Source organism: Amphiura filiformis, chromosome 10 (assembly GCF_039555335.1).
Source record: "Amphiura filiformis chromosome 10, Afil_fr2py, whole genome shotgun sequence".
Taxonomy (NCBI): domain Eukaryota; kingdom Metazoa; phylum Echinodermata; class Ophiuroidea; order Amphilepidida; family Amphiuridae; genus Amphiura; species Amphiura filiformis.
The window spans coordinates 35,602,379-35,623,062 of NC_092637.1; the positions used below are offsets into that span (position 1 = coordinate 35,602,379).

Below are 20,684 nucleotides of genomic sequence, written 5' to 3' on the forward strand. Positions count from 1 at the left end.
AACTCCAACAACATGAAATCTCATCTCGAATATTTAAAAAACACATTTATTAAAATAGCATCACAAATATTGTGGAAATAATACTAACATAGTACTCTATATGTTGATATGAAAAAGAAAAGTGTACTCTATGATTATGATGGAAAAAATACACAAAAATGAAAGGAAGTTTTCAAATATATTCTTTAAATTGTTCAACATAAGCCTCCTTGTTTCCAGCATGATTCTGGAGATCTTTCTTGTTAACTTGCTGACTTTGAGAAAAGAAAGATATCCAGAAACAATTTGCTATATTCGACCCATCATTCAGCATCAATTCTGACTGTGTTTGTATGAAACAGTACTTTGCCTGCCAGACAACAAGCTTGAAAAAGAATATGCCCTTAAATATTTGGAGAATTGTCTTGTGACATCTTGACAGAAGTATTACAAACTATTAATTGAAGTCATATACTTTGTCAACTTTCTTTAACGTGCAAAATGTAGACCCGGCAGATCAACAATATCACTCTTAACGTGGGTCTACTTTTCGGCATAGTAGTAAAAGCCTAATAATTCCCGCTGATTACGAGCTGATCAAAGTATAGTGTCCTGCAGTCTTTTCGAAAAAAATAATTAAATAAACGCCTCCCAAGTCCCCTTGAAACAAACAATTTCCATGCTATCTTGTCAAGTAAGCTTATCATGGCGGTAATGGTGAGTCTCACGCATTGGGTCACTTTCTCACGGTCTCACGCCAAGGTAGTATAATCTCACGACTAGGTAGTAAATCTCACGCAAAAAGCTGGAAAATGGGTAAAATCTAACGCATATTCATGAATAATTTGTTGTTCCTATCCCCCCCCCCTGGTTTTCACATTCTCGAGCGCCGTTGCTCAAATAATCATGGTTCAAAATGCATTGGAGTCGGCAAATCCCGGTACGCCTCTGTTTCACGCAAAGCAATTCCAAAAAGTTGACAGCCCTGGTTAATATTGGCATAAATTACATAGTAAACCTGGAAGTGAACTGGAAGTCATCGATAGTCATAGTTTGTCATGATTTTTAAGCTTACATAACAATTTTTCTAGGAATTATCAAAAACATTTAGTTTCCGTTCAAGTTCATAATAAACTGTTGCTAATAAGCAATTCCCATAAACATCTCTTCATCCATAGACAGCTCAGCTGCATATAATATCCTCCTGAAGCACTATATCTTCCTCATAGTGGACCAAATTCTATGCGAACGGTGGATGATTCTGTTCCATTTGGGTGCTACAAGTTGAAACATGATCAATAGTGCAGTCAAAAGTTCACATTTCAGCACACAATGTCATCGCCCTGATATCTTCATGGCAGAAATCGCCATGGTAGGTTGAATCCACAGCCACGCATGGCCATTTTGTTCCGACCTTATGAGACGCATAATTATAATTTAGCCGAGTGACCTGACTAAGGCTACTGACAATAGCCTGGGTAATTGATTTCTCTCTGTGTGAGTAAGCTTGTATACGACATTGCGGTCAATAGTCATCGACTTTTATACTGCCTCCACGGGAGTAGTGAGTGCAGCTATAGCCTGCACGCTGTAGTCCATACAGGACCAACGCAATATAAAATCAAAATTTTGGTCAGATTTTGAGTTCAAGACGCACAGTTCTTTCTCAAGACGCTAGCTAACGACTATCATATCTGTTCCACACGTATATTAAAGTATAAGGAACCAGATCTGGTTTCTTTAGACAAATGTGTGCATATGACTGGATTACCACTGCCGATGTACGGTATATGAGTTACTGCGAGTAAAAGATTCTCATTCTCATTATTGATGTCAGTTTTGGAAGTATATCGAAATTTCAATATTCTCGGCGGTCAAAATTTAACAACATTGGTAACTCAATGTTGGAAACAACAGATATATCCCACTTATACACCTATCCGACTTCGCCATTACTGCGGTGTCCCCGATGTAAAACTGCGTGTCCCGAGGTCGGGGTTCCATCCATTATTTATTTTGTGCTATATAGTATTGTACCCGGAATTGTACACAACAGTGATATTCAATACACAATCATGAGTATTGAATTACTAATTAAATCTCCGCTCTGGTACATCTGTGTTGCCGTCAATAGAGGGCCAAATACAGTAAACGCTTCTCGGATCGGTGTATATGTGACTCGATCTGGTCGATGGAGGCCAACGGCAATAAATTTGAAATTGAGATAAAGGCAAAAATATGGAGTAAAAATATAAGAAAATAGATGTCACAAAACTTAGTAACTTTTGAACAAAGTATGGTAGACCTTTGGTGTTTTCAGTATATGATAACCTAATGTTTGTATAAGGTATTAATTATAGTATGGTAACTCAATAACTCAAGTTCATGGACTAGATCGTGTCACATATGCTTAGAATATCCTCCATAATACACTAGGTACCTCATGTTTATTCATGTAGAGTATCCTCTATAAGACACTAGGTAACTCATGTTTATTCATGTAAAATATCCTCCATATAAGACACTGATACCTCATGTTTATTCATATAGAATATCCTCCATAAGACACCAAGTACCTCATGTTTATTCATGTAGAATATCCTCCATTATACACTAGGTACCTTATGTTTATTCATGTAGAATATCCTCCATAAGACACTATGTACCTCATGTTTATTCATGTAGAATATCCTCCATAAGACACTAGGTACCTCATGTTTACTCATGTAGAATATCCTCCGTAAGACACTAGGTAGCTCATGTTTATTCATGTAGAATATCCTCCATAAGACACTAGGTACCTCATGTTTATTCATGTAGAGTATCTTCTATAAGATACTAGGTACCTCATGTTTACTCATGTAGAGTATCCTCCATAACACACTAGGTACCTCATGTTTATTCATATAGAATATCCTCCATAAGACACTAAGTACCTCATGTTTACTCATGTAGAATATCCTCCATAAGACACTATGTACCTCATGTTTATTCATGTAGAATATCCTCCATAAGACACTATGTACCTCATGTTTATTCATGTAGAATATCCTCCATAAGACACTAGGTACCTCATGTTTATTCATGTAGAATATCCTCCATAAGACACTAGGTACCTCATGTTTATTCATGTAGAATATCCTCCATAACACACTAGGTACCTCATGTTTATTCATGTAGAATATCCTCCATAAGACACTAGGTACCTCATGTAATATATTGTCCATAAGACACTAAGTACCTCATGTTTATTCATGACACTTTTCAAATCCAGCTGCCAGCTGGACACACATACAGCTGCATGTTCTCACGTGTTCTATACGGTCTCCAATGGAGCATTCCAGACACCAGGTACCTCATGTATATTCACAATAATGACCACATCCTGTTGGACACATTGGGTTTTTCTCCAGCCACTCTTTCATATGTTCTATATGTCCGCCATGGGAGCATCCTTGACACCATGCATACAAGCCTTTTACAGGAAGATGACTGAATAATAAAGAATAAAAAACAATTTGATTTAATAGAGCTTAAAAGTAACAACTCACTTCATAACTCACAAAAAATTGGGACCGATTACCGAATAGGGTGCAACTCTACTAGTCTTATTTCAAGACTGCCCTACCACAACCTTAAACCCTAACCCTAAGCTCCGTAAACAAGGACTGGACTCAAGTCTAGAAGTTGCACCATATTCGGTAATTGTAGCAAAAATGTACATCCTTCATGGATGTAAAAACCTTTTGTTCCAAAAACTTACTAAAAATGCATCAAAATGCTGACAACTCATTTGTCTGTTCAATATGTACTGTAAAAGTAGAAATTTTCGCGAGGTTTTTATTTTCGCGAATTTCGCGAGTGGACATTAAATCGCGAAAATAAAAACTCGCGAAAATAACCTTTTGCATTAGGTTTCTATTGTATCAATATCAAAACCGCGAAATTTATTTCTTGCGCAACTGACAAAATCTTCAAAATCGCGAAAATATCTTCTCGCGAAAATATTGACTTTTACAGTACTGTATTATGTATGATTGATACCCATTAACACATATCTTTTTACACAGTAATTGACAATGAAGCCTTTTGAATTGCAACAAATTCCATTTAATCATTAATTTCTCGATTATTCTTTACACAAGGTTGGTATCATAACAAAGTTCAGGGTTGTAGCTACGCTGGCCTGGCCGGCATGACGCTGGCCGACCGGCACAAAAAAAGGGGGGTGATACTCCCGTAGCCTATTCTCAGATCCCTCATGTTCACTAGAAAGATTGTGTCCCAAGCCTGCGCTCTAATTAATGAATTGGATAGTAAAATTAGCCGACAGTCAACTTGGACTAGCTACATGTACAAAAAAATGTACAACCCTGCCACAGTTAACAAAATTCTTCACATATGCATAAGTTGCATTAAAGACCCATTCAGTGATCCCAGCGCAAGTGTGAAAAATTTAAATTGTTTATAAATTGCTTAAAAGTGAAGGATAAGTTATTCAAATTGTCATTTGGTATTTTTGAAATGACAAATTTGGCAAAAAACGAAGAAAACAGCAGTACTGACGGTTGAAGCCCCATTCAAATACATGTAGCTAATTTAGATACGGTCAGTATCTAAATTACAGATTCATGTAAAATGTCTTATTTTGTCTTAAATACAGGGCTTTCGACTGAACAACTCGCAGGCTCTAGCACATTTATGACAATGACAAAGGTACCAAAATCTGAATTTTGATGATTTTTACGATCGTCCAGATGAGCAAATCACTGAATGAGCCTTTAAGTTTATTGTGGTAAGGGCTCATATTGAAATTCCCTTACACAGGAAGGTGTGCACCATCCTGCAGCTTTCCTGTGCTAGCCTTCTTTTGTTAAAATCCTGTGTGATTATAACACTGCAATTAGCCACTTAAATTAGGAGCGCGCTTTCCTGGGTTGTGCGATGAGCCGTAGTCAGAGTAAATCTTCCCATTGGTCATGGACCACTTCAAAAGGCAGGGTGTATCACTGATGCATATAATAATCCATCCGTTTTATGACCGAGCTTTCCTGAGGCGCGCGCTTAGCGAGGGGAATCCTGCCTTCTTTCTGTGTGAAAACGTGGTAGGGTATTTCAATATGAGCCCTTAAGGTTATGGCCAATCAAAGTAGTGGAGACTTTCTTTTTTTGATGTATTTATAATATGCTTACCATACTGAGCATGTATTAGTAAGTGAGGTACATTTGCCTGATGAGCATGCCCAGGAGACTTTGTCTTGCTGCTTATTACATCTATTGCACTTACCATACAGAGCATGTATTAGTGAGTGAGGTACATTTGCCTGATGAGCATGCCCAGGACACTTTGTCTAGCTGCTTATTACATCTATTGCACTTACCATACTGAGCATGTATTAGTGAGTGAGGTACATTTGCCTGATGAGCATGCCCAGGACACTTTGTCTAGCTGCTTATTATTCATCTATTGCACTTACCATACTGAGCATGTATTAGTGAGTGAGGTACATTTGCCTGATGAGCATGCCCAGGAGACTTTGTCTAGCTGCTTATTACATCTATTGCACTTACCATACTGAGCATGTATTAGTGAGTGAGGTACATTTGCCTGATGAGCATGCCCAGGAGACTTTGTCTAGCTGCTTATTACATCTATTGCACTTACCATACTGAGCATGTATTAGTGAGTGAGGTACATTTGCCTGATGAGCATGCCCAGGAGACTTTGTCTATCTGCTTATTACATCTATTGCACTTACCATACTGAGCATGTATTAGTGAGTGAGGTACATTTGCCTGATGAGCATGCCCTGGACACTTTGTCTAGCTGCTTATTACATCTATTGCACTTACCATACAGAGCATGTATTAGTGAGTGAGGTACATTTGCCTGATGAGCATGCCCAGGAGACTTTGTCTAGCTGCTTATTACATCTATTGCACTTACCATACTGAGCATGTATTAGTGAGTGAGGTACATTTGCCTGATGAGCATGCCCAGGAGACTTTGTCTAGCTGCTTATTACATCTATTGCACTTACCATACAGAGCATGTATTAGTGAGTGAGGTACATTTGCCTGATGAGCATGCCCAGGACACTTTGTCTAGCTGCTTATTACATCTATTGCACTTACCATACTGAGCATGTATTAGTGAGTGAGGTACATTTGCCTGATGAGCATGCCCAGGAGACTTTGTCTAGCTGCTTATTACATCTATTGCACTTACCATACTGAGCATGTATTAGTGAGTGAGGTACATTTGCCTGATGAGCATGCCCAGGAGACTTTGTCTAGCTGCTTATTACATCTATTGCACTTACCATACTGAGCATGTATTAGTGAGTGAGGTACATTTGCCTGATGAGCATGCCCAGGAGACTTTGTCTATCCATCTATTGCACTTACAATACTGAGCATGTATTAGTGAGTGAGGTACATTTGCCTGATGAGCATGCCCAGGAGACTTTGTCTAGCTGCTTATTACATCTATTGCACTTACCATACTGAGCATGTATTAGTGAGTGAGGTACATTTGCCTGATGAGCATGCCCAGGAGACTTTGTCTATCCATCTATTGCACTTACCATACTGAGCATGTATTAGTGAGTGAGGTACATTTGCCTGATGAGCATGCCCAGGAGACTTTGTCTATCCATCTATTGCACTTACCATACTGAGCATGTATTAGTGAGTGAGGTACATTTGCCTGATGAGCATGCCCAGGACACCTTGTCTAGCTGCTTATTACATCTATTGCACTTACCATACTGAGCCTATCCATCTTTTGCACTTACCATACAGAGCATGTATTAGTGAGTGAGGTACATTTGCCTGATGAGCATGCCCAGGAGACTTTGTCTAGCTGCTTATTACATCTATTGCACTTACCATACTGAGCATGTATTAGTGAGTGAGGTACATTTGCCTGATGAGCATGCCCAGGAGACTTTGTCTAGCTGCCTATTACATCTATTGCACTTACCATACTGAGCATGTATTAGTGAGTGAGGTACATTTGCCTGATGAGCATGCCCAGGAGACTTTGTCTAGCTGCTTATTACATCTATTGCACTTACCATACTGAGCCTATCCATCTTTTGCACTTACCATACAGAGCATGTATTAGTGAGTGAGGTACATTTGCCTGATGAGCATGCCCAGGAGACTTTGTCTAGCTGCTTATTACATCTATTGCACTTACCATACTGAGCATGTATTAGTGAGTGAGGTACATTTGCCTGATGAGCATGCCCAGGAGACTTTGTCTAGCTGCCTATTACATCTATTGCACTTACCATACTGAGCATGTATTAGTGAGTGAGGTACATTTGCCTGATGAGCATGCCCAGGAGACTTTGTCTAGCTGCTTATTACATCTATTGCACTTACCATACTGAGCATGTATTAGTGAGTGAGGTACATTTGCCTGATGAGCATGCCCAGGAGACTTTGTCTAGCTGCTTATTACATCTATTGCACTTACCATACTGAGCATGTATTAGTGAGTGAGGTACATTTGCCTGATGAGCATGCCCAGGAGACTTTGTCTAGCTGCTTATTACATCTATTGCACTTACCATACTGAGCATGTATTAGTGAGTGAGGTACATTTGCCTGATGAGCATGCCCAGGAGACTTTGTCTATCTGCTTATTACATCTATTGCACTTACCATACTGAGCATGTATTAGTGAGTGAGGTACATTTGCCTGATGAGCATGCCCAGGAGACCTTGTCTAGCTGCTTATTACATCTATTGCACTTGGTATGTATGGTGGTGGATTGCTGTTAATGAAAAAAAAACATTGCTTGAAATGCAGGAAAGAGGTTTATGTGCTAATTAAAGTTCTTTGCCAAGACCAAAGGAAAAACTTACGTTTTTCTGCTGACAGTTTCGCCAGAAAGCTTCTGGCTTTCTCAAAGCGATTGATGGTGTTATTAATCCATCTGCATGGAGCGGGAACCCCTGCGGTTTTCTCACGCCAAAACAATAACATCCGGCCGGGATTCCCGCTCCAAGCAGATGGATCAATAACAACATCAATCGCTTTGAGAAAGCTTTTTGAGAAGGTTTCTGGCTAAACTGTCAGCAGAAAACGTAAGTTTTTCCTTTGGTCTTGGCAAAGAACTTTAATTAGCTGATTAATCAACAGACCTGATGAACCTCTTCAGTCAAGAGGTTTATGTATCGTACATGGAAACAAGGAAACAGAGAAACATTCAATCATCACCAAAGAAGATCAAGATTATGATTCTTAACCGTAATTCTTATTATTTTAATACCATAGAATTCCGTCTAGAAGCATATATGCCTCTAAACGAGGTTTTTTTTAACGAAAGATATGAAAGGCCAATATTCTTCTCAAAAACATTGCAATAGATTGGTCTTACAAATATACATGTTTGTACAACCGCCTTTATCAGTAATATAGTTGCTCAAACTCCAAATAACGCTTTTTGTTGAGAGTGTCTGCCTCTTAGTCCGAAATAAAAATGTCTCCACAATTTTTTCCTTTTGCCCATTGATTGATGACATATTGGCCTTATAGGAACCAAAAGTGCCATTACTAATCTTGAAAAATAAATCCAGGACATGTGATAGTAAATGTGATATCAAAACCCAATGTTACCTACGAATACCACTAGGATGCTTTCACTATCGCAATACTAATCAACCTAAAACAAATGGAATATTCCCATTAACGCTTTTTTTCGTGTAATGTAGGCCACAGGGTGTCAGGAAAATATTTGTTTTTATTTTTATAACGCGATCAATATGATCTTAGTCAATTTATGCTAGTTTATTTTTGAAAATGAAGTTTAGGTCAGTTTCTGTATTTTATTTATCAAATGAGTATGAATCAATTTACACATTGTATAAGAACGAGTATGATATATGTTTTCAAGAATATTAGGAATTATACGCATACACCTAACGCTTTATACAATGAAAAGGTGAAGAAACCCGGTATTCAGTAGGTAACATGAGCGATTTAACAATATCTATATTGAGTTTATAGGTTTAAATTTTGCTATTATGGTAATGAATTAATAAAATGGCAGTTTTTAGATCCCTTTCAGATGGTACGTCCAAATGAATAAATGCTATTACCTTAGATCAAAATTTTTTAATCAAAAGTAGTTAATCAGCAATTTTACATAATAAATAATTGCTGAACGAATCCGTATATGGGTAATAATAGTGTCCTGGGGTACCGCTTAAAGTTTTTGATCAATTTCCATTGGTAGGGACACTTCATTACACATGTCATGTATTATGCTGTATTCGTAAGTAACATTTCAGTATTTGTAGGTAAGAATTAGACTTTTGGTGGATATCGCAATCAAAACTTCATTTTATAAAGCACTTTGAGTGTATTATTTTCTTTATGTGCGTTTATTGATACTTTAGACCCTATCATGTATTAATAATGTCGGTTCACAACGGTTGAAAGAGGATTGAAGTAAGAAACAAAGGCACTAAAGTGACTTTAATTTGCTTAATTGCACACAAATCGCTTAAAACCGTTATTGCAGACTTGTGAAGTCCATCTTGGAGTCAGTTACGTCTTGTGGCCTTTCGTTTGAGGGCAACTACAATTAGCTTTATACCAGGGTCCATCAATGCGTTGTCTAGATCATGAGACAATGAGAACAGTCGTTTTTTCCATGGTATTCGTAGGTAACCTTAGCGAAAACGTCAAAAGTTACCTTCGAATAAATCAATTTGGACACAAATTACTAAGAAACCAGAAGGTCGGTAAACATTTAAAATGAAGCACACATGACAGTTGACAAATCTAAGTATTTATCCCCTTCTAATCTTCTTTGAATCTGATTTTTCTTTCAAATGAGCAGACCGTCGTCTATTTCAGTACATATTTTTCACCAATTAAGCCGTATTCAGTTTTGCATGGTGGGCATGTATGTGAATTCGCAACTTTCATTGACATATGATTTGATAGCAAACATACAGGCCTTCGTTATGTACCAATATGGGCATTGGCATGAATGGCGGTGTTTCACAATACTGTCATGATGTCAAAGTGTATTCGTAGGTAACATTCGGTTACCGAAATTTACCTACGAATACTTTATATTACGAAATATTTAAACGCAGGTTATTGAAACTTGGTAGAAATAAAGAGTGTATTACCCTGCACCTATTGCTTAACTATTGTTTACTATTCTCTCACTTTGTGGAAATGGCACTGCTTTTAACATGTATTCGGAGGTAATGCATATTTTTTACCAAACCTACCTTTGTGCCATTTAGAATTTCTGGTAGCTAAACACAATAATAAAGATGTCCGAATGCAATGCATTTGAGTATTGGACATATCAAAGCTTGTATCAATTGCGCATTTATTAGTGATTTCAATTTTTTAAAGATATATCTAGTGCAATAAAAAATAGAATTAGTAAATAATGTAAAAAAATAACACTCAAAAAAAATCAAAAAAAATTCATAATTATGTACAAATATGTGAAAAATTGAACAGGCAATCTTTGAATACACACCTTTCAGGAAATCAATTTAGATTCAATCCAATGACTTCTTTTCATAACTGATTTAGATGTTTTTAAAAATACTTTAAGAAATATTTTGAAAAAATGGGTAAAAATAGCATGTTTTGGGGTCTCTGTGTCTAAGTTTTTCACAGAAGGGGGTCTTATTATATATGGCGCGAAGCGTATGATCAAGGCGAATAAACACAATACAAAAAACGAATGCCAATTGATGAATACTTTTAAGTTATGGCCCTGAACATGCCGTGTACACTATTCGTTGGATTCGACCATATATGCTTGTAGACGGAATTTTACGGTATACAATGAGGAGAAAGAACTACTTATTGCATGCTAGAACATTTTAAACATTATTTTACAATGTAAACATAATATACATACGCAGATAAGCCCAAAGAAAAACTATGGGGACTTGAACTGCAGACCCTCAAACTCATCATCCGATGTACTCCATACAGGGTCTACTGAGCACAATGTTAGCAATATTTCAAAACATGAGTGAAAACCTTTATATATGACCATTTGTGACCCATCACATCAAACCCGACCACCTGGCGGCTGGCTGCATTAGCAGATAACAATGAAAGATGATGAGAAAATATAAAAATAAAAAGAAATTTAAGTTCGTTTTGCCTCATAAAATATTTTTACTGTATCTGATTTCAACAAGTAAGGTGTCATTTTAAAGCTATAACACAGCAGTTTATCCTAGTGTTTAAATCTCCATTTCCATTTCTGCCGCGAAGTGGTCCGTTTCGATGTGATGGGTCACATTTATTAATTATATTACTCACTTGATTGAGCATTCCTACATTGGGATGGTTGCTGAGTTTCACTATTTCAGTTGCAATGCACCACAATTTAAACCTACTCAATAAATCTGAAATGAAAAAAAATGTTGAAACATGTTACTAAAATGCTTGTATTAACAAAATGCCACAGTGCAATATGGCCAATCCACATGGCTGTACCACTGCCAATTGACAAGTGTAACACATTTGAGAACTAATTAGACACTGGTAAAAACAATGTTTTTCTCTAGGCCACACAAACTGGAAAAAATAAACAAAATGTAGACAATGCAAAACTTGATTTTTACACACCCACAAAATTAGACCAATTTTGCCTAATTGTATCCAAAATGTTCAAAATTTGCCAAAAAAATGGGAAAGTTGTAAAAACTTAAGCAATTTGCATTACATTTGGCTAAAATTTTGATTTTTGGTATAGGGTCCAAATTTCTTTGAAAATTGATCTACATGTGTATGGATGGGTACTGTATGTTTTACCTTGCACCTACCTATATAAGACATAAACCAATGTTCTTGAGTATCCAAGTTGATTTCTTTCTGTATTCTATCCCCTAACACTACAATGATGGACACAGATGTTTGCACATCACCCTATCAAATAAAATAGAAATAACAGAAACATATTTAAAGACTTGTTATGCACCTCATTGAAAATACTTGGTTATCAGCAGCACTACAGCAGTGTCCCTGCTACTAATGGCTAATAACTCAAAAATCGACCCAGCATGTTAAGAAAGCAAAAATTGACAACAAATTCAAATTAAGAACACACATCTCCCAAGATTAGGCCTGAAATTTCACCAGGATTATGAGAAACAAATGAGCTTTCTTCTCCAAATATGTCCATTTTCATAGGATAAAGTGGGAGAGATGAGGCTATTGATCTGATCACACCCCATTTTGTTTTTTGACATATTGGAATGTTTGTTATGTCGTCGACACCAATGTCTAGTCATGTATGCCATTGATACAATAGGAAAATTAGTTCATTTGTGTTCATCGTATAACTATCCCACCATGTACATGTGGCGTATACAGCAAAGGACGCATACACGAATGCCTGTTATTGCACAAACGCTATTGCAGCTCTACTGCTGTACGCCCTCGTGTTGCTACCCGCAAAGTTACTGGCGTACCGAGGGGTTCCACAATGAACACGAAATTAGCAATTTTCCTGTAGTATGTTAGTGATGTAGTTACCTGGTCTGCATAGTATTCCAGCATTTCTAATATGATTGGTGCAAATTTAATACAGAATTGGAAATCAATAAACTGATTGGTAACAGAAGGATTGGTGGATGGAGCTGTCAGGAGCTGTGTGCCAGGAACATCAGAATCTAGGTCCACAAGTTGACTGAAATCAAAACAAACACAATAAGGTCAAATTAATAGGTGAAATATATATTTTTAAAAAATAGAAAAATTTATTTAAAAAAATAATGAAATCAAAATGCAATATAGACTTAGTCCACTTGCCAATTGTGCATACTCTGGCTATTACATTTAAGCTTAAAACTCTGATTCAATTATTTGTGCACAATTGATAGATTTTCACATCTGATCTTCAGTTACCCTACTCCCTCTGTTTGTTAGCTTCCCAAGTGGACTACTGACTTGGACTTGCGGTTAACATTTTTAACACAAGACTCTATGGAGAGTTAGGCCAATTTCTAAAATTAAAAAAACTAAAATTGGTCATGATGTAATGCATCTTTAAATGAATCTGGCTTGTGATTGGTCGCACAGATCTCGTTATTGTTTAAATCCTCCCGACACGTACCATTACCATTAACTATACATGGTACACATCTATCTATGGAATGCGGCACTTTTGTGCTGGAGCGAAAGTTGTTGGATGAACGTAAGCATCTAGCGCGTATTGTACCACCATGCTTAGTCTTGTGGTTAGATTTGATTGATAAACAAGTATGATTGACAGTGTATTTTAGAGAACGAAGTCCCGGGGTAAAGTTCTGCTTAAAAGTGAAAGTCCATAGTCGATTTTTAACTTGTAACAAACTGGCAGATTCTAAAATTAGAATTGTTCAGTATTGAAGTGCCATTATGGTTATGCCATTATGATATGTTGCATTCAATAATATAAGCCTACATATACTTTACTTTTACTGTCACAAATATAATTATTATATAAACTTTTTCATAACCATTTTATACTAGTATTTTGATGTAATAAATATCAGTATAATTTCGAGTTCAACTGAATGCGTTCATCATGATTAATACGACTATGGCATAGTCTAAATGCAATATAACTATAATAGCAAACAAGGTTTTTTGGAAGTATAAAATGTATGTCACATTTTCTTTTCAAGCTGAGGCTGGGCAGAAAATACAGCAGAAAATGGTGCAAAATAAAAAAAAAACACTGTGTTTGTTACAACAGCCAAAACACACACAAAACCTCTTGGAGCATCACCCCATAATAATCTAGAGCAATGGATCTCAAACTGTAGCCTGCAATCCATTTTTTTATATATATGACATAAGAATTCATTCATAGAACTTCCATAACTTGTAAATGTACTACTTCAGGGGTCCTTCAGGGGAGAGCAATGGAAGAGAACATGAGCCTTTTTTGACAAAAAAAAGTCCAAAGTATATGAAACTATACATTATTTGGAATAGAAATGGGTCAAGGAATCTTATGGTAACATCAGCTTTCAATAAAAACTAGCGGGAGACCCGCGCTTTGCGCGGGTCCCCGCTAGTTGAGTAAACGGGAGCGGTTAGTAAACGGGAGTGGTTGGTAAACATGGTAAACAGTGATGATAATCATGGTGTCTTGGTGTAGATTATTCATCCAGTAAAGTAATGATCATGTTAGCATGATAAACATAATTATCCAGACCTGTGATAATGTTGTTAGGCCTACTCACTCAATCCCTCAGATTACTTTTGAAACAGCTCGTGACAGAATGATTGATTTTAACTTTATCCCAACAAACATAAAACATTAAGGTTAGAAAAGGTTGCTAGAAAACGTTTCAATTCCGGGTTATAATAGTAGGCCTATAAAACATGTAAGAAACATGTTTAAAAGTTGCAGCAAAACATTTCCGTATTTTTGGACTTTCAGCCACCCCCTAACATTTAACCTTTCGAGCTAATACTGAACAGTTAAAGACTTATTCGGTCCCTGTTGGCTACGAACATTTTAACATTCGCTCTGAAAAGTGGACTTTTTGCAAATCTGTCACCCAATGACCCCCTTTTTCATCAGCTTACACCCAATGATCCCCCCCGAAATGGCTTCAAGGCCTTTACTAAAAATGTTCATTTTTTGAAACATTGTGCGATATGGTCAAAAGTGAACTCTGAGAAGTCAATGTTTCAATAAAAATTGTCAAATTTATGCACAAAACATTTTTTATATTTTAAAACTTACCTGGAAGGTGAATCTGCACGAGCTCTGTCTTGAGTTTGGTCTGGGGACGGTGGTCTGAAAATAAAAAAATATATAATGAATAAAAGTCATGCCTTATTTGTTAATGAGGACCATTATTGTACCATGAAGTGCACAAGACAAATTCAACAACTATTCCTATACTTTTGTACAGGAGCCAAGCGTTGTTAAGCCGTGATGAATCCACAGTCCAGTAGCGTATAACGCGAACGCAAGGTTACGCGTACGCGTTATGCATGAGCGCGTAAAATTCGTCATGTCTGGAATGTATGCGTAAACATAAACGAGATCTCTTTGGCGGTAGCAGCTAAATACATGAAATAATACCGCTTTATTCTTTAATTTTATTGCTAATATCAACAGAGAAATACCGCAATCTTCTTGTAAGGTTGAGTGGCAATGACAAACGGACATTCCGAATGAAAGAATCTTTGGATATCTTTAGCTTGTTTCGTTGTTGAAAGGGATTCAATCATGTTTCACCGATTAACAACTCGCGTCAGACGACGCGGACGCATCGTTGTTAATCGGTGATGAACAATGGTGAAACATGATTGAATCCCTAATTTTTACACTGCATCTGTGGCTGCATATGTTCCAAAGAACAACTGCATTATCATTTGTGTAAATGCATGTGGGTAACCAACATCTTGCGTAATTCCTAACGTGTGAGAGAACAATCAACCTTCATGAATATGCACGAAACACCACAACTACATAGAAATTACATAGATGTTTCAAATTTGCAACTAATTTGTGTGATCAGTGGCTACAAGGCTACCACAAATATAGAGGTGTGGTTAAATATAACTAGGGCCAGCTAATTTGTCATTGATTGTCTTAGTTCAGCCAGGGAAAATAAAAGCTGAAAAAAAGTGAAATTAGAACCTGGCCATTTATACCTGTCAATAATTTCCTGTCTTTGTTGGAAAGCTTCTGTTGGCAATGTCCAATTTTCATTCATACCCATCCCCACCCCGGCTGAGTACCCATGCTCCTCCATATCCTCTGCATCATCGTGTTCTGTATATTCCCAGAATTCCCTGGGCTCATCTCCCGGACCTTCTTGCGATCGGTGGCGCTGTTTGTTGAAGGGTAACTCGCTGTCGCTGATGACTGAATCATTGTCGTCCGTCTGTCCACCTGCAGTAGATTCTGCTGTCGGATCTGTTGTGCTTGGTTGCTGAGAAAATGACGGTCTGTCGTGGTTGGTTGCCATGGGTGCATCTGGAGCTGGAAAATTTGTGAAAAATACATATATTTACAAAATATATTATTATTATACTAGTGAAATTACTACATCGCAATACAAATTTGTTTCGTATGGATGGTTTTACCCATCCACACTCGTCAGTTGCAATGTGTAAAATGACAAAGAATATGTCTTGAGTTTTGATGCAGCAGCATAAGAGGAATTAACGCAGCAGCGTATCTTAAAGTTACGCCAACACAATCTGGCGTCTTAAATGCGTATCCATGTCTGGGCCTACTTATTGCTAAACACGCTAAAAGAGCGACTTATTTATAGTTACACAGTAAATGTTTTTTTCTATGCCTGCAGCCACTTGCTAGTTCGTTTCTGTGGTTCAAGGTTGACATTTGTGGTTTAGTTATAATAAAGTATTTCTCAGTAATGCATAGATTGCAGTTTTTGCTGCTGGTAGAGTACGATTTACTTCGAGCAATAATTCTCCATTTGATGGAATATGATACTTTCTTATCATTAAGGCTCCAGATGTAGTTGCTCAGAGCGGTGGCGTATATCTTTGATTTACATTTTTGAAGGTACTGTTATGGACATTGAATCTTGTTTTAAATGGGCCTTCTGTAAGTCCAACATATGTCTCTTCCTTGCGGTTGTCTGCCCTTGTGACCGTCGCTTGATATATTACTCCCGATATCAAGCAATTTCCATCAAGAGGGCACAATTTGTTTTTGCAGTAAATCGTACTCTACCAGCAGCAAAAACTGCAATCTATGCATTACTGAGAAATACTTTATTATAACTAAACCACAAATGTCAACCTTGAACCACAGAAACGAACTAGCAAGTGGCTGCAGGCATGGAAAAAAACATTTACTGTGTAACTATAAATAAGTCGCTCTTTTAGCATGTTTAGCAATAAGTAGGCCCAGACATGGATACGCATTTAAGACGCGTGTTGTGTTGCGCCAACTTTAAGATCACGCTGCTGCGTTAATTCCTCTTCTTGCGCGCATCAAAACTCAAGACATATTCTTTGTCATTTTACACATTGCAACTGGCGAGTGTGGATGGGTAAAACCATCCATCTGAAACAAATTTGTATTATGATGTAGTAATTTCACTAGTATAATAATAATATATTTCGCTCCTATATTTTATAGTTGAGCACTGTATCTAGTGATGGTTTCATTATAATTTCTTACTATATTTACAAAATAGATAGGCAAACATCAGTTTCGACAAAGAATCAAATTCTTTGGTTCAACTTCTTTGTAAATTTGAAGAAAAACAATCACAGATATGACTGAATTAACTCTGCTGTTCCCTCTCAAAGTTATGCCATTAATTCATGTTCTTTTTTTTATATTTATGTACTTCTATAACAAACAAACAAAATCTAGATGTAAACCGTAAATGCCTGTTTTGATGGATTTCATTTCACTCTTTTCACAACAGCACAGCCCAGCTGCCAATGGGCCCATGTTTCTGTGTTGTAAAATTATGTGTCAAATAACTAATGTATGTCAAACAAAATGATGGGATGTTGCAGCCAAACAAAATTGTTTCGCTTGCCCAAGATCGCACTAGTTGGAGAAAGCTTGTAGTCGCCAGCTCCGCAGCCGACTGATGATGATGATGATGATGTACAGAACTCCAGTTTCTGATGGTGAGTCTGACACAAAATTGATCCAAAGGTATCTCAGTGGTCAACCCAGAACATTGATGACCCAAGGCATCAGTCTATACAACTCTGTTATTGAAGTAACTTGGCAGGTTTTCAAAAAAATACTTACTCTTTTCTGTGTCCGATGGTTTATTGGACGTGTCGGATATGGATGACATAGGTTTGCTGTACATGCGCGATGGAGCTCGGCTATCAGAGTAGAACAACCTCAACATGTTCCATGTCTGAGCAACCTGCAAAAAAAAGCCACAGAATTACAGGGCAATTGAATAACTGCTGTTACAGAGCGCCACTGATCACTATGGCCCAAGACACACATTTATAAACCATTTTAGAATCGTCCAGAGGAATTTGAAGCTAGCTCAATTTCCCACAAGAACAGAAACATCTTCAGTGAGGTGATAACAGGGTTCGAATTCAGCTGTATCGCATAGCAGTATGCTCCACATTTTGAAGTAACTGCTACCCAATTTTGCATTTGCTTTAGTATATGGAAGTATCCTGATTATGAGGAATTAGCCAAAAACTGCTACACAAATTTTTTAAACAAATTCGAACCCTGGGTGATAAGCCAAGAAAATAAATAATTGCAACATCAAAATCTGTGTGTTAAAAAATGACCCAATCAGAGATGTTTCTCCCAAGCCCATATCAAGACTGCATACCTACCTGATATGCTCCTAAGCCATGAGCCACCTTTGCATTATGTTAGCATAATTCTGCAAATGGCCGACCTGTCAACTGGTAGTGCTTTGCCATCTCGCAAAATTGGTCGGAATAAAAAAAAAAAAAAAGAGAGTTTATTTAATTATTAAAATAGCCTACATTGGTTTTAAAAATACCTGGGATGAATTTATAGGCTAGGAAGCATACACAATACTGATCGATGTTTATATACGCTATGGCCTCCACAAGGCAAAATACAACTGATTTTCCAAATTAAGTGCCAAAACAGTAAGTCAAACACTTATTTAATAACATTATGGCTATTCAAAACCAGAGAAGATATCCTACACTTCCCACAATGCATTTCTTCCCTGCACTGATTTGCTATGCAGTGCAACATGGTAGACTGCTGCCCTCAGTCGTCAACCGTCTGGATTGACGACTGAGAAAACTACGTGGAAAAAAAGTGACGGATTCTGCAACAGGATTCCTGTGGCATAGAGCATCGCAGTTATGTCCAAATTGACCTTTTGACCGAGTTTGTTGTTTTTAGAAGTTCAGAGCGCGATCTTGTCACAGCGGAGCGGTACAGCGATGCGCGGTACACGGCGCCGCTAGTCAGTCGCGCTACGGCGAACAACCAAAATCGCATTGAATAGTTTTCAGAAGTCCGTCATGATATTGGCTGTAAGATAATCAGTCGTCACTACGAAGCATATACACAGTACATGCGAAGTGTAGACGGCTGATTGGAATTAGTCTAGCAACATGGGCCGATAGAAGATTTAACAACTATTCCTATACCTTTGTACAGGAGCCAACTGTTGTTAATACTTGATGAATCCACACTTTTACACTAGCACATAACACGTAAGCGCGTAAAATTCGTCATGCATGAGACCTTACAAGATGAATTCAGTATTTTGAAGGTAGCGTGCAGCTGAACATTGCTGTTTTATTCTGTAGTTTTATTGCTGATATCACTGATATTTTTGTAAGGCTGAGTGGCAATGATTGACTGACATTCCTCATGAAATAACCATGTGAATTAGACAATTGTTTTTGTTGTTGAAAGGGTTTCATTCATGTTTCACGGTTGTTCACCACCGTTTAAAAAGCAGCGCATCTGCGTTGTCAGCGTGGTTTACTTGCGAGGGCTGATTTAGCTGCTAGAGCTAAGTGAACCATGCAGACGTCCGGTGTGGTTTACTTCGCTCGAGTAGGTAAAGTTACCCTCGCTAAATAAACCATGGGGATGCATCATTGTTAAACAGTGACGCACAACGGTAAAACATGATTGAATGATTTGAATCCCTAATTGAAGATATCTACCAATGCACACACACACAACAAACAATTACCTTATTTGTTTCTTGTAACTCATGAACCATAAGTGTGCTCTCATACTGTCTAAACATTTCAGGTACTTCCGTGCTCCGCCTCCATGAAAACGGAAGCCTTGTCGCTGGGTAATTATTGGCAGACGATTTCACCGTAGATTTACCGCCAGTAAACGCATGACAGAGATCTCCAAAGATACTCATTGAAACTCCTACAGGATTCTGGTATCAAAGAAACAAAAGTGAAATATCAATATTTAGATCCTGGGTTTTTCCACCGGACCAAAATTCCCTGTTCATTACTTATCCTGAAACAACTCGTAGCGTACGTCACACGGGAATATGTACTTTACGCTCTGATGATGATATACCGTGTGTGGGGTGCTAACAAATGAGCTGTTAGCACCAGCATATTGTATTATGGGAAGGAATATCAGTCAAACTGACTTCCAATTAAGAAATGATCCATATATTACTTAGACCCTCCCTCGGGTCCATGGAGAACGACTGGTAATGTAGATTACATAGCATTAAAAATCAACCCAATACATGGACCCTCCCAGTCTGTAAGCAATTTGCCTTCCAGCTCCCAGCATTTTGTGGGAGTTCACTTTCTACATACCACGTCCATGTTCTCACTACATTAACGTTCGTGTAAGCGACTAAAACAACGATATTGTATCCGACCAATCAACGCAGCTTGGCAGCGCGGGGGTATTTGAAGAGGCTTCCCTAGCTAAATAAGGTGCAAACATTTGCAAACTGCACGCGATAATATACGCAATATGGACAATAGGCCTAAGTTCGAGTCGAGTGGTTGCCTTTTATTATTGCGCGTACCATGGGTCTATCAGACGCGTGTCGGTTGAGCTCAATACCTCTTAGTTGTTGACAAGTGTCCCATCCGATCTTGCGTCACATCCCGCGGCATAGCTTTGTGCTACCATATTTGAATTGAAACTGGGGCGGGGCTTTTGTAATTGACATGCTTCGTTGAATGATTATTTGGAAGGGAGATCTCAAACAGATTGGACCAGTCG

General features: G+C 37.8%; 1 protein-coding gene across 1 annotated transcript in view; it reads right to left on the bottom strand.

The window, feature by feature from the left end:
• Positions 1–2,154: 2,154 nt before the first annotated feature.
• LOC140162794 (GATOR2 complex protein WDR24-like) overlaps positions 2,155–20,684 on the bottom strand; it is a 31,205-nt gene continuing 12,675 nt past the window's right edge. Inside the window, 10 exon segments of the mRNA XM_072186095.1 lie at positions 2,155–3,471; positions 7,654–7,766; positions 11,306–11,391; positions 11,812–11,914; positions 12,524–12,677; positions 14,730–14,783; positions 15,650–15,980; positions 17,748–17,871; positions 18,308–18,420; positions 19,668–19,866. Coding sequence (XP_072042196.1) covers positions 3,336–3,471; positions 7,654–7,766; positions 11,306–11,391; positions 11,812–11,914; positions 12,524–12,677; positions 14,730–14,783; positions 15,650–15,980; positions 17,748–17,871; positions 18,308–18,420; positions 19,668–19,866 — 1,413 coding nt within the window. The 3' untranslated portion in view covers positions 2,155–3,335.